Source organism: Pinus tabuliformis, chromosome 5_2 (genome assembly GCF_031772625.1).
Source record: "Pinus tabuliformis cultivar Carrire ecotype Pingquan chromosome 5_2, CPIR1, whole genome shotgun sequence".
NCBI classification, from domain to species: domain Eukaryota; kingdom Viridiplantae; phylum Streptophyta; class Pinopsida; order Pinales; family Pinaceae; genus Pinus; species Pinus tabuliformis.
The window spans coordinates 576184013-576196796 of NC_142306.1; the positions used below are offsets into that span (position 1 = coordinate 576184013).

Below are 12784 nucleotides of genomic sequence, written 5' to 3' on the forward strand. Positions count from 1 at the left end.
TGGACGTTTTTTTATATTGGTATTGATTAAATTTTTTTGAAAATTTTCATGAAGTATTTGTAAATTGATTTCAAACACCAAAATTCCAAAAACCGATAATTAGTAATGAGATTTGTTTTCATCTTATTTGTATTTTTTGAAATTATGAACTTGAGTTAATAAATATCTTGAAATTTTTTAATCCTGTAATTAAAAAAAACATTTCAAATAACACAAAATCACAATTCATTTCAAATAATACACCATCACAATTCGACCATTTTACCAGATTCCAGTTAAAGAAAAAACTCTTAAGACTTCTAATTGTTATACAAGACCTGGCGTAAATCCAACTTCAAATATTACTTTCATTTAGTCCCTTATCCTTGAACTTCCATTATCTGTTATAAATACAAGTCTCCTATAACCTTTTTTTATTCCACTTTATCTGAATCATTCTTCCATCTTTAGGTTTTTATTTTTGCCTTAGGGTTTATGGATACAAGATTTCTGAGTTCTCATCCATAAATAGTACTGTCAGGAGGCTTTCCGAGGTATTGAGGACAAATTGTAGGAGCTATTGAATAATAAAAACAACTCTCTCATGGAGGTCACAGAAGGAGTTCAGTATGGATTTAAGGAGAGCACCAACGTGACTGACAAAAGCACCCCATTGCAGTTGAGTACAATAAGTAATGGGACTGTGCAACACTCTGCAACTCGAAACTCTGATGGATTCAAAACTTGGGTACAAAAAGCTCTGTGGCATGGTGGCTCTCGTTATGATGCATGGTTCAATGCTGTATCTGGTCAGGTACCAACAGCATTCTCTTCCGAAGTTTTAATGGAATTATATTATATGTTGTTGGATTGACCAAACTACCTAGTATTCAGTTTTAATGGAATTATATTATATGTTGTTGGATTGACCAAACTACCTAGTATTCATAATCTGCAGCACTTTTTCCTCATATTGGATATTCATTGACATATTAGGAATCAGTCTTATTCTTAAATTGTAATTTCAGATAGGTGTTTGTGAGTTGTTTTGATTTAATTTTCTCCAACAGGTTGGCCAAGTTATTCTCTCCATGCCATATTCATATTCTCAAATGGGCTTTGGTCTTGGAATCTTCTTCCATCTTCTCTATGCAGGAGTTGGCATTTGGACTTGCTATATGCTGTCATGTCTCTACCTTGAGTACAGATCCCGCAAGGAAAAGGAAGGAGCTGATTTTAAAAGACATGTTATACAGGCATGACATAATTGTCCATGTATCTTATCTATATCTCAATGAATCAATATATTTTCTATGAGATCTGAAAGCTTTTGACCCTTCCAATGTGTTTATATCACTTTACCATTTTCATCTGAATGCGTTTTTGAAGATCTGGAGAGTGTTTACTCTAAACTTGTGATGTTTTGAAAAATCTACAGAGTTTAATTTTAGAAATTTACATAACATTTTGATAAACTGTGAAAACTTCCACATTGAAAGATATTATTTTTGTTTTATTTGAAATAATTTTATGGTGAAACTGTGCTTAAATTTTTCAAGTTTCTTCTTTCCTGCAGTACCATGAAGTTATGGGATATCTTGTTGGATCTTGGCTGAAGAAGATTGCTCTCTTTTTCAATATTGTAACCATGGGATCTGTTGCTGTTGTACAAATCATTGCTTGTGCAAGGTATCTTGTTGGATTTTTCTTGTATACCTATTTTTCGATGTTGTAAGCATGGATCTGTTTCAGTTGCTTGTGCAAGATAACATTTGTTATGGCCAAGCTTTTGAGTTATCCAAACCAATCAGAAGGTGATGTGTTTTTTTAATGTACAATTTCCCAGCAATGCCTATTATCTGAACTCCAAGTATAACAAGCGAGAGTGGGCAATCATATTTGGTGGGATCTCCATCCTGACATGCCTCCTTCCATCGTTCCACAATTTTCGAGTATGGTCTATCATGGGAGTAGTTACAACTACTTATACAGCCTGGTACATGCTAATTGCAGGGCTTCTCCATGGCAAGGTAATTACATAAACTTATCCATAACTAAATTAGAAAAGACCTGCATGATTGTATAGAGCTAAATTCAGAGGCTTACTTTCTAACTTAAATACACTATCAAATTGACCATTTGGCAGTTTAAATGATTTGTTTATCCACTTTGAGGCTTAATTTCTAACTTAAATACACCATCAAATTGACCATTTGGCAGTTTAAATGATTTGTTTATCCACTTTTCAACTGTTAACTGCCTGTGCTTCAGCAGATTCCAGATGTAAAGCATTCTGCTCCACAAGATATGGAGAAGTTCTTCACAGGTACAACCAATATATTGTTTGCATTTGGAGGTCACGCTATTACAGTGTAAGTGTTCCCATTCACCCATATTGATCTGAATTGAATTCCACCATTTTTATCAGTTTGGGTTGGAATACTCTGTCACATGTGAGAGAATAATCCTACATGGAATACAGATCTAGTTGGTAAGGTATATCTGCACCACCAATAATAAATATAAATAAATTTGCATGGACCCATTTGATGCAAAATCCAATGTTTATGAAATAGTATAGATTAACAGATAATTAATTAATTATATCTAACTATCAACCTGTTATACTTCCAAACGATTTCATTCAGCTTAATTTTTCATGGTACTAATTAATAATATAAATCTCACTTGTTTCTGTAACAGAGAAATTATGCACGCCATGTGGCAACCCAAGGTGTACAAATACGTATATCTGTGGACAGTGGGATATGTTTTAACGATAACAATGCCTCATTGTATTGTACTATATTCTAACTTCGGTGACGAGCTTCTCAACCATTCAAATGCTTTGTCTGTGCTTCCAGAGTCAGTTTTCAGGAGCATTGCCTTGTGTTTCATGATCGGCCATCAGGTAAACAAATCAAATTTCACAGATTTTGTTAAGATCGGCCATGACGAAAGATTAGGATTCTTCTTAGTTTTATTATATTTATATGATCGCATTATTATATGTTTTATATCAATTAAATGTTTTGAAAATAAATACAAATTTATTTTACTTTAAAAATATCACCTATTTATATGAAAGTAGATTAAAACTAATAAATATTACCTATGTATATATGTAAGTAGATCAAAACTTATTCGGGGTCTTTAGAGGTACAGATTAGTTGGCTTTAAAGTGTGTTGTTAAGATATCTTTTATGTTTTTAAAGAGAGATCACTCTGATATAGATCAGACTCCAGAGTGAACAATATATGTGGCGGTATTATTTTATTAATAGGTGGGGTAGTATATGCCACTTGTCTGATTTAACCCAGTACATTATTAGATGGGTGGCATATACTCTCTCTGCCCATTAATAAAGTAATAGCTTCACATATATTGTTTGTCATAGATCATTTGGCTATAAAATTTACTGGTAAGAAACTTTTTGCATGTCTTAGTCCATGTATATATACTTATTCTAATTACAATTTTTCCTAAACATAAAATAATATTTAAAAAACACATATATAAAATAATTTGAAGTTATAAATTTACAAAAAAAATTTCGGCGAAGATCACATGAGACATCATTTGTCGACCGTTTCGAACCAACCAGTGTGGTTCATCGTTAGGACAAGTTGAAGAAACAGATCCAGCTTAGCAGTTTAAATAGACAGAGCAAAGCCTCCAACGGCTAAAAAGACTAACAACTACTTTTGACTAGGAACCTTAAAAAATGCTACCCGGAGAAACCAGTCCTTTAAAATATATATATTTTTTATAAATAAAAATAATAAAAAATAAAATAATATTAAATTAATTATGATAAATTTATTTTATTTTAATTTAATTTTAAAATAAATATATTTTTATAAATAAATAATAATTAAAAACTAAAAACTAAAAAATAAATTATTTGTAAATCATAGTACTTTAATTAACCACTAACAAATCATGTCAAATGTTTTTAAATAAAGAGGTGATTTTATAAATTATCAGTGAATCGTTTTTTAGAAGTTGTAGTAACTCAAACCAATAAGTCTCCCATTAAATGGTTTTTGAGAAACTGTAATCAGTACGCCTCCCATAACTGGGGTCAATAATAACGTTTTTATAAAAAATTCATAAGTCATTTTAAATGTTTAAGCGTTATAGCCCATTAATCATATTTTTATCTAATTTAAAAATTACTAATTTAATTATAATAAATTTTATTATTTATAAAAATAAATATAATAGTTTTTAATTTATAATAATAATTTTTTTTTATTATTTTTATAAATTTATTAATTTTATAATTATTTGAAATTATAGTTTATATATTGTCTTCTGTTTAAGCTTTTGCCATAATAAAAAATAAAATAATATTAAATCGATTATAATAAATTTATTTTATTTTAATTTAATTTTAAAATAAATATATTTTTATAAATAAATAATAATTAAAAAATAAAAATAAAAAATAAATTATTTGTAAATCATTCCTATATAATTACAAATAATAATAACTACTTTAATTAACCACTAACAAATCATGTCAAATGTTTTTAAATAAAAAGGTGGTTTTATAAATTATCAGTGAATAAATAATAATAACTACTTTAATTAACCACTAACAAATCATGTCAAATGTTTTTAAATAAAAAGGTAGGTGGTTTTATAAATTATCAGTAAATCGTTTTTTTTAGAAGTTCTAGTAACTCAAACCAATAAGTCTCCCATAATTAGTAAATGGTTTTTAAGAAACTATAATTAGTATGTCTCCCATAATTGGAGTCAATAATAATGTTTTTATAAAAAATCATAAGTCATTTTAATTGATTAAGCCTTATAGCCCATTAGTCAAAATTTTATCTACTTTAAAAATTACTAATTTAATTATAATAAATCTTATTATTTATAAAAATAAATATAATAATTCTTATAATATATATATATATTTTTAATTTATAATAATAGTTTTTTTCATTATTTTTTATAAATTTATAAATTTTATAATTATTTGAAATTATAATTTATATATTGTCTTTTGTGTAAGCTTTCGCCATAATTTTTTTTTTCATTTGGTTTTCATGATGAACCACAAATTACTTGAAATTATAGTTTTAATATTGTTCTTTATTTAAGCCTTTACCATGGTGTTCTTCTTCATCTAATCGTGATGATAAACCACACTTGTTGATTAGAAAAATATTAGCCAAAAATTTCCCTTAAATAATTTCTAAAAAAACTTTTCCTAAAATTTATAATAATTAAACTTTTATATTCATTAAACAATATATTATAATTCTTTTTAATTTTTATAATAATTCTTTAAAAAATTATAATAATCAATTTTTTATAGTTAAATTTTTATATTAATTAACCCCGCCCTCACATTTCTTTTTATAGATTACTCACTGAAACTTACAATGGTTACTGCCTAAAGGCTAAAGGCTAATACTGGCTGAGCTCTTAATATATATTCTGTACCGATGAATGCAGGCACTGGCATTTGGGTTGTATGTGATGCCACTGAACTTCATGTGGGAGAAGGTGTTAGGAGTACACGGATCAACTTACCTGATCCGCGTTGTGTGCAGGGTGCCAGTGGCGCTATTACTTTGCTTGCTGGCACTGCTTTTCCCTTTCTTCGGACCACTGAACTCTCTGATCGGATCTATTATTATGAGCTTCTCCGTTTATATAATCCCTTCTCTCGCCTACGTCTTAGTTTACAACACAAAGACCTCACGAGAGGTACGGATACATCATTTTCAAACCTAATCGCTTCTTTTCTCAATGCGGAATTTTTTAAGATTTAAAACAGAAATTTTTAAAATAAAATATTGGTTGCAAATCAATAATTTGTTATTATTATTCATTTTATTCTAAAATATTTTCAAAATCTACGGTTAAATAAATTAAAAAATACACTATTAAAAATATTATCAATAAAGTATTATGAGACAAGTATTTTGGCGTAAATCACATAATAGAGTAAGTATTTGTCGATGCGTTTCAAACCAATCAGTGTGGTTCATATAATTTATTCTGAAATACTTGTTTCATAATACTTATGGATCACAGAAGCCTAAATTCAACAATTATCAATCCAATTAAAAACATTCACCATGCAACTGTCTAATCGCATTAAAGAATATTACCATCAAGTGATGTGTGATGTTTTGCAGGAAGCCGCGGAGAAACTTCCGTCATGGATGCCCCAGTGGAAGGGAATTGTAGCGATAAATGGTGCGATAGTTGTGTTGATCGCTGTCCTGGGTTTCTGTTTGGGAAGTTGGGCGAGTGTTTCCAACATTATAAAGCAAGTGCACAGTTTTGGAGTTTTTGAGAAATGTTATCAATGCACTGCTATCAAAGGAAAGTAAACGTAGTTCATCCATCTTTTCCAAAAGGACATATGCTGTAAATATTTAAATAAAAGACATGTGGGATGTGCTTGTGGAAAAGATGGTCTACCTTACCTAAGTACATGTACTATTTATATTTTATAGCAGGATTGGTAATGTAATAAACCATTATAAAAGAGTGAGAAAATAAGTGATATTTTTTTTTGGGTTTTGAAGGTACTATTTATATTTTATAGTAGGGTTGTTAATGTTATAAATGATTATAAAAGAGTGAGAAAAATAAATGATATTTTTTTGGGTTTTGAATGGTATATTAGTGTGTGATTGAATAATAGTTTTTTTGATCCGTTAAGTTAGTTGATGATGATAGTGGTTAATGTCCATTGAGACTAAATTGGTTTAACAAATTTATAATTTTCTTAGTTTTTAGTCGTCTGGCTCCTCGTCTTTCTTGGCGAGATTGGTTCTGTAGCTTTCTTTTTTTTCTCTACTGTCTTCCAACTTCCTTTATCTTACATCTCCTTTATCTTTTCTGGTTCTTGGGACATTGGTGCCTTAGCTTCACAATCTATTATAGTGATTTTGGAATTATTATTATTATTATTATTTTTTAAATTATAGAAATAAAATAAAATATTGAAAAGTCTTATTTATTTTTAAAATCATATAAATTATATTAGGTTTAGTAAACATTCTCCATCACCATTATCATTATTATCATTATTTTTGGAATATATTAAAATTTTCTCCTATATTATTATAATTATTATTAGATATATTATATTTGTTAAAACATTTTTTAATATTTTACTTAATATATTTATATATTTTGTTAAATAAAATAAAATATAATTCAAAGTAACAATTAATTTTATTTATATAGAGAAATTTGAATATATATATTACAATTTATGGAATGTTAAGTTTTAATGTAAATGTAAAATTTTCTCATAACAATATTATTCATAATGTTTGTTTTTTTATTTTATTTTGGAAGCAAAGATTTTTCACGATTCAATTATTTGATCCTTTCTTTTCATAGAAAAGAAGGGAAAGGTAGGGATGACAGGATTTGAACCTGCAACATTTTGTACCCAAAACAAACACGCTACCAAGCTGCGCTACATCCCTTCTAATCATTAGACAATGTTATTTTAATGATAGAATTGATGATCCATGATCGGGCAGATTGGAAAAAAAAGACCAATTATTCCTACTCTTCTAAAATCCAAATTTTTATCCCTAAAACTCCATAGATGGTTTTAACCGGATAATAACAATAATCAATCCTAGCCCGAATTGTCTGTAGGGGAACCCTACCTCCCCTGTCCCATTCGACCCGGGCAATCTCTTAAAATTGAAAAACATGTTGTGGTTTGCTTTGGTGTTTTTCTTAGGAAACCAAACCATATTAGTGGCAAAATTAGAGTTTTTCCATGATTAAAGAGTTTAGGAAGTTTATAGATGTCAAAATTACAAAATGCTAGTCCTGAAGCATCTAAATGGAAAGCTAAAAACATGGAAAATAAGCAAAAAGAAAGTAAAAACATGGAAAATAAGCAAAAAGAAAGTAAACTAAAGCCATTAGTCTTGAGAGAGTCTGGCACTTCCACTGCAATTGGTTCTTTGCTCCACCTTGGTGAGAAAATTGGGTCTAGAGGGAGGCCAAGGTGAGTCTCAATACTGCAAATGTCCTCCTTAGTTTCATTACAATAAAGTAAGACTCTCTCCACAATTGGTTCTTTGCTCCACCTTGGTGAGAAAATTGGGTCTAGAGGGAGGCCAAGGTGAGTCTCAATACTGCAAATGTCCTCCTTAGTTTCATTACAATAAAGTAAGACTCTCTCCAACAACATCTTGAAGTTGCAATAGATATCCATCATGCACATATATTGGCTGAAGCAACCACAGATGTGGTAATTTCACATACAACCTTAGTTATTGATAGGCAACCTCGTTCACTTGCAATTTATCTTTCACTGAGGCTTTTTCTCTCTGCTTAACTTTGGCGCTGCCATAATCCTTGTAATTAGTGTCATCACATCGACTTTTCGCCCAAATTGAAAGTTGAACCTGGGTCAAGTGGAAAGGGATAGGACACGGAGCATAAAAAGAGGGCAAGGAAAGCTTGACAAAGATGGGGGTTGTTGTAACATCCCAAGCTCCAGGAAAGATTCATTGTGGTTATTAAACTCATTTTTATGATTTATTGCATTTATTTTACATCGTGACATTGACTGAGGCTGGAAAGCCAGATAACAAGTTGTTACCTAATTATGATTAATTAGCAATTTAGACATGCTAGTAAAATATAAACATTTTCCTTAATTAAAAGAAACAGTCAACAAAGAAACAGGTACACCCCTGTCCTAGAAAGGGAAACATAGAGGGGAAAAGAAAGGAAAAAGGGGGCTATCCTAGAGCTGGGAGGGAAAGACCAGTGGGAAGTTGCTCATTTACAGTCAATAGAGTGCAGGACTTGAGGCTGGACCATGGAGTCCTGAGGCCCAAGGCACCGACAGTAACTGGATATAATCCATGTGTGAAACAGAGAAAGTGCTTGGGGGAGAGCCTGGACATAATCGCCAGGCTCGAGGCTGGGAGGAGAGAATTTCTAGATGAAGCTGGGTTTATACATTTACAAATTTAAGACACATAAGTATCCTAGGCTTTAACTAAAGGATGATATTACTTTATAGATGTTATTTGTTTCCAGGAATATGATTAAACAGTAATATCCAGTGATAAGTATGCATTAGCAAATAGTAATATCCAGTGATAAATATGCATTACCAATTAGTAATGTCAAACAATCAACATTTCTTCTCATAGAATGTTATATATGCGGCAAAGTATAAATATCAAACAGACAATGAGTCCCTTTTACTAGACTCTGGACAAAGCAAAACACACACACACACACACATATATTGTCATACATAAAATATTGACCGAAATCCAGAACCATGTTGGAACCTTTCCGTTTCCTTTTCGGCTTATCTACCCTCTGCAAGCTAGAGTTGGGTGAAAGAGGTTGTTTGGAAAAAATAAATCAAATCCCTACATCCCGATAGAAAGTATAATAAAACCCTCAGGCAGATTCTTGTTTTGACCAAGGGAAAGCACCACTTCGTAGAATTACTGTAATAGTAAAATTTGCACCATTGCAAGAAAGGAGTAACACGATTTCCAGAGGGAATAACCCCTTAGCAGAGGTATGACAACAAATCGAAAATAGTTAAAAGAATTTCAGGTTAAATATATACATCATAACAACATTACGAGATCTTAAACAATTATTCCAACAACAAAATAGCGGGAGCAGACCCTTCATAAATATATGCTACTGTGCAAAGAAACTATAACTTTCATCGAAATAAACCCATTTATATAACTTAACAAGCTTTAGAATTTAAGTAGCAGAGTTTTCTTCTCAAAAAAACAAATTAAGGCTGAGAGGTTTCTTCTCTGTCTCTTCAAAAGATTTAAGGACTTAAAAGGAGTAATTACATTTAATACTGTCAATTTAGCCACTGATTTACAAAAATCAGCGACCTAGAAAAACTTAAATTACAGTTCATTACAAAATTTCGGAGTGCGACATCTCTAAAATAGTCCTTCACATATTTATGGGCACTGTAAATTTAAGCTAGGTGTATCACCAGAACAAATGAGTAACATAAATCGCAATGGGTCAAACATAAGAATCCAAGATGATGGGTTTCCAACTTGTATCCATTTGTAATGTTGTGAGTGCGCATAATCACCGAAAAACCAAAAGATTAACCATAAAAGCATCTTCACTGTATAGTAGCATCCCTGCAAAACCCATTTGCAAACATTATTAGACGAATGTGAAAACCTGTATCATATCTAAAGCATAACCATTAATTCATGGATAGAGCCACCCCTTACCTGAGTTCGGCAGACTGTAACCTGGGGCCGTCCAACTGCATTTCATAAATCCCTTCCAGGGTTAGAAGAATGTGTGGAAAAAGAATAGAAATAACTGTAAGAGATTTTCACTGACAGAAACTTACCCTTTTCATGCCAATGACATAAATCACCACTCCTCGCAACATTTGAAGGGCTAAATGCCAAGCCTGGCCAACAAGAGGATGTATTAATCCAATGCATCGAAATAACTCCCAAGTAAATATAGAGAATGACCCAGAATAAAGAATTGATACATCAGAGAGTAAAGGTTCAGGATTACCTCCAAGCGGAGGACGAACAGACAGAGCCATGGAGCATGGAGGTCAAGACAAAGAACCAACGGAGAAACCGGGAGCCAAAATGTAGCAGAGCAGTCAAAACCCTCAACCCAGGTTTGCAAATGAGTTGCGTTTCGACGGGAAGCAATGTATTAGGTAGTTTGACAAGCCTGAAGCCCTCTTCACTGTCAGATAGCCCAGACCTAATCAATGGATGAGATCCATGCCACATGTCGCAACCAAAGCGAAATGATGGACAACTGCCAGCTGCATAGTCGTCTGAGATCAAGCCGTGTGGAGTCATGTACAACCAACATTTAATTCTAAGTCGGGTGATAGTCTGATTGCCTTGTAGAAGGCCATGCGAGCCCTTATGGTATGGCAAAGCCAACCGTGGGCAGTATTACAGAATTAAATTAACAAGACATGCCTTGGAATCTCGCCCGCCTCGTGGCATACATATAGTTTAATGTAATAATTATGGTTTGAGTTAATACATAGATAGATGGGTAATCATATATATATATATATATATATATATATATATATATATATATATATATAATTGTAGTTAAGATGTTGTTACAAATGGTATCAGAGCCTCAGGTTCGTACATTGAGACTCTTGGGGAAATTATATATATATAAACAATGAATGTGATCTCTGTAATTTAACTAAGTGAATCTGTATGTGAACATAGAGATCGCCTCCACACAAAAAGGGGAAAAATGCAGAGGAGCGCAGGACCACCCAATTCGACTGGAACAAACTATGTGAATGCTAATCCTGATATTTGGATTCAGCTGGGCGAGAAGTCTCATCAGGCTAACGCAGTCTTACTTGAAACTATGTGACAGCTCCGTGGAGAGATGACCAATTTAAGAACAGACAACGAGCGACTCCAGCTAGAACAGGAGAAAATCCTAAGAAGTTTGTCCAATTGACAAAGCCAACGACATCCAAACCCGAGTGTTGAAGATAGGGAGAAGACCCCAACAACTCAACATGGAGAGGAAAATGAGGAGTCAGTTGAAAAACACAGGGAAGATGAAGAAGGGTGCTCAGATAATGTCTCCAACCAACGCAAGACAAAGAGACAAAAATTTGAATTATAAGGAGAATTTAAAAAGATTAAACCATAAATTTTTGAAGGAGAATCCGAGGAGGCAGTGGAAGCCTGGCTCATTGATATGAGCAAATATTTTTAGATTTACGAATATACAGATAAACTGAAAGCTCCATTGGCAGTTTATCAGTTAAGAGGTAAGGCTACTCTTTGGTGGGAAGAGAGTAAATCAGTGAGAAAAATTGATGAGGAATAGGTTAAATAGAATGAATTCCAAAATCATTTTAAAGACAAGTATTTAACTGAACATTACTATGATGAAAAAGCCAAGGAATTCCATGAGTTAAGATTGGGAACCTTAACCATGGACGAATATGTGGCCCGGTTTACTTCCCTACTGCACTATGTGCCTTATATGCAAGAAGAAAAGGCTAAGATTCAACGTTTTATCAGTAGCTTACCCAATTTTATGAAGGAGAAGCTTGAATTTGACTACCCCAAAACAATGGATGATGCAGTGCGGAAGGCCTGCATCTGTTATCAGCAGATGAAACAGAAAAATGAAGGAGCTAAAGGAGGGTTAAACAAGAAAGGAAGAAGTTTGATTTCAAATAGACATCCAAAATTTTCTAATAGCAAAAATCTACAGCAAAAGCCTTTCAGTAAATTCCCAGCAAGAAATCAACCCAAGACTGCTTATTCAGAACATAGATAGTTAGAAGGAACTAATAAATTTAGTAATGATCAACAGTCAAAACCACCGCTACAATGCTAGGGATGCGGAGAACCACACTACTACAAAAACTGTCGCATAAGGCAAGAATGGAACAACTGGAAAACATGTAGGAAGCATCCACTGTCAGAGAAGTGGCGAGGAGCATGCCTAGAATTAATGCTGTCGTGGATGATTACCAAGAAGAATATCAACCCACCATGATTGAATGGGAAGGTATGATCACTAAGCAACCTGTTTCGGTTTTGTTTGATCCCGGTGCTAGCTCAAGTTATGTTGGTCCTAAAGTGGTAGAAAAGTGTCAACTGTAGAGCTGTAAATTCCCAAAACCATGGCTCGTTCAGTTAGCCACTGGTCCAAAAAGAAATGTAGTTGCCAAAACAGAACAATGTCCCATAGTAATCTCGGGACAACCCATTCACTGAACCTTAACATTATTCCTTTGAGTTC

General features: G+C 32.4%; 1 protein-coding gene across 2 annotated transcripts; it reads left to right on the top strand.

Annotated features, from left to right (window-relative positions):
• Positions 1 to 383: 383 nt before the first annotated feature.
• Positions 384 to 6526, top strand: LOC149160287 (auxin transporter-like protein 3). 2 transcript variants are annotated; one of them, XM_089433677.1, is made up of 8 exons: positions 384 to 793; positions 1050 to 1235; positions 1556 to 1668; positions 1826 to 2009; positions 2254 to 2351; positions 2683 to 2890; positions 5453 to 5707; positions 6142 to 6524. In XM_089433677.1, the coding sequence occupies exons 1-8, from the start codon at positions 584 to 586 to the stop codon at positions 6337 to 6339; spliced, it is 1452 nt and encodes a 483-aa protein (XP_089289803.1). In that variant the 5' UTR covers positions 384 to 583; the 3' UTR covers positions 6340 to 6524. The 2 variants fall into 2 exon arrangements, with proteins under 2 accessions (XP_089289803.1, XP_089289804.1); XM_089433678.1 differs by lacking the exon at positions 5453 to 5707 and having other exon boundaries at positions 404 to 793; positions 6142 to 6526.
• The last annotated feature ends 6258 nt before the right edge of the window (positions 6527 to 12784 follow it).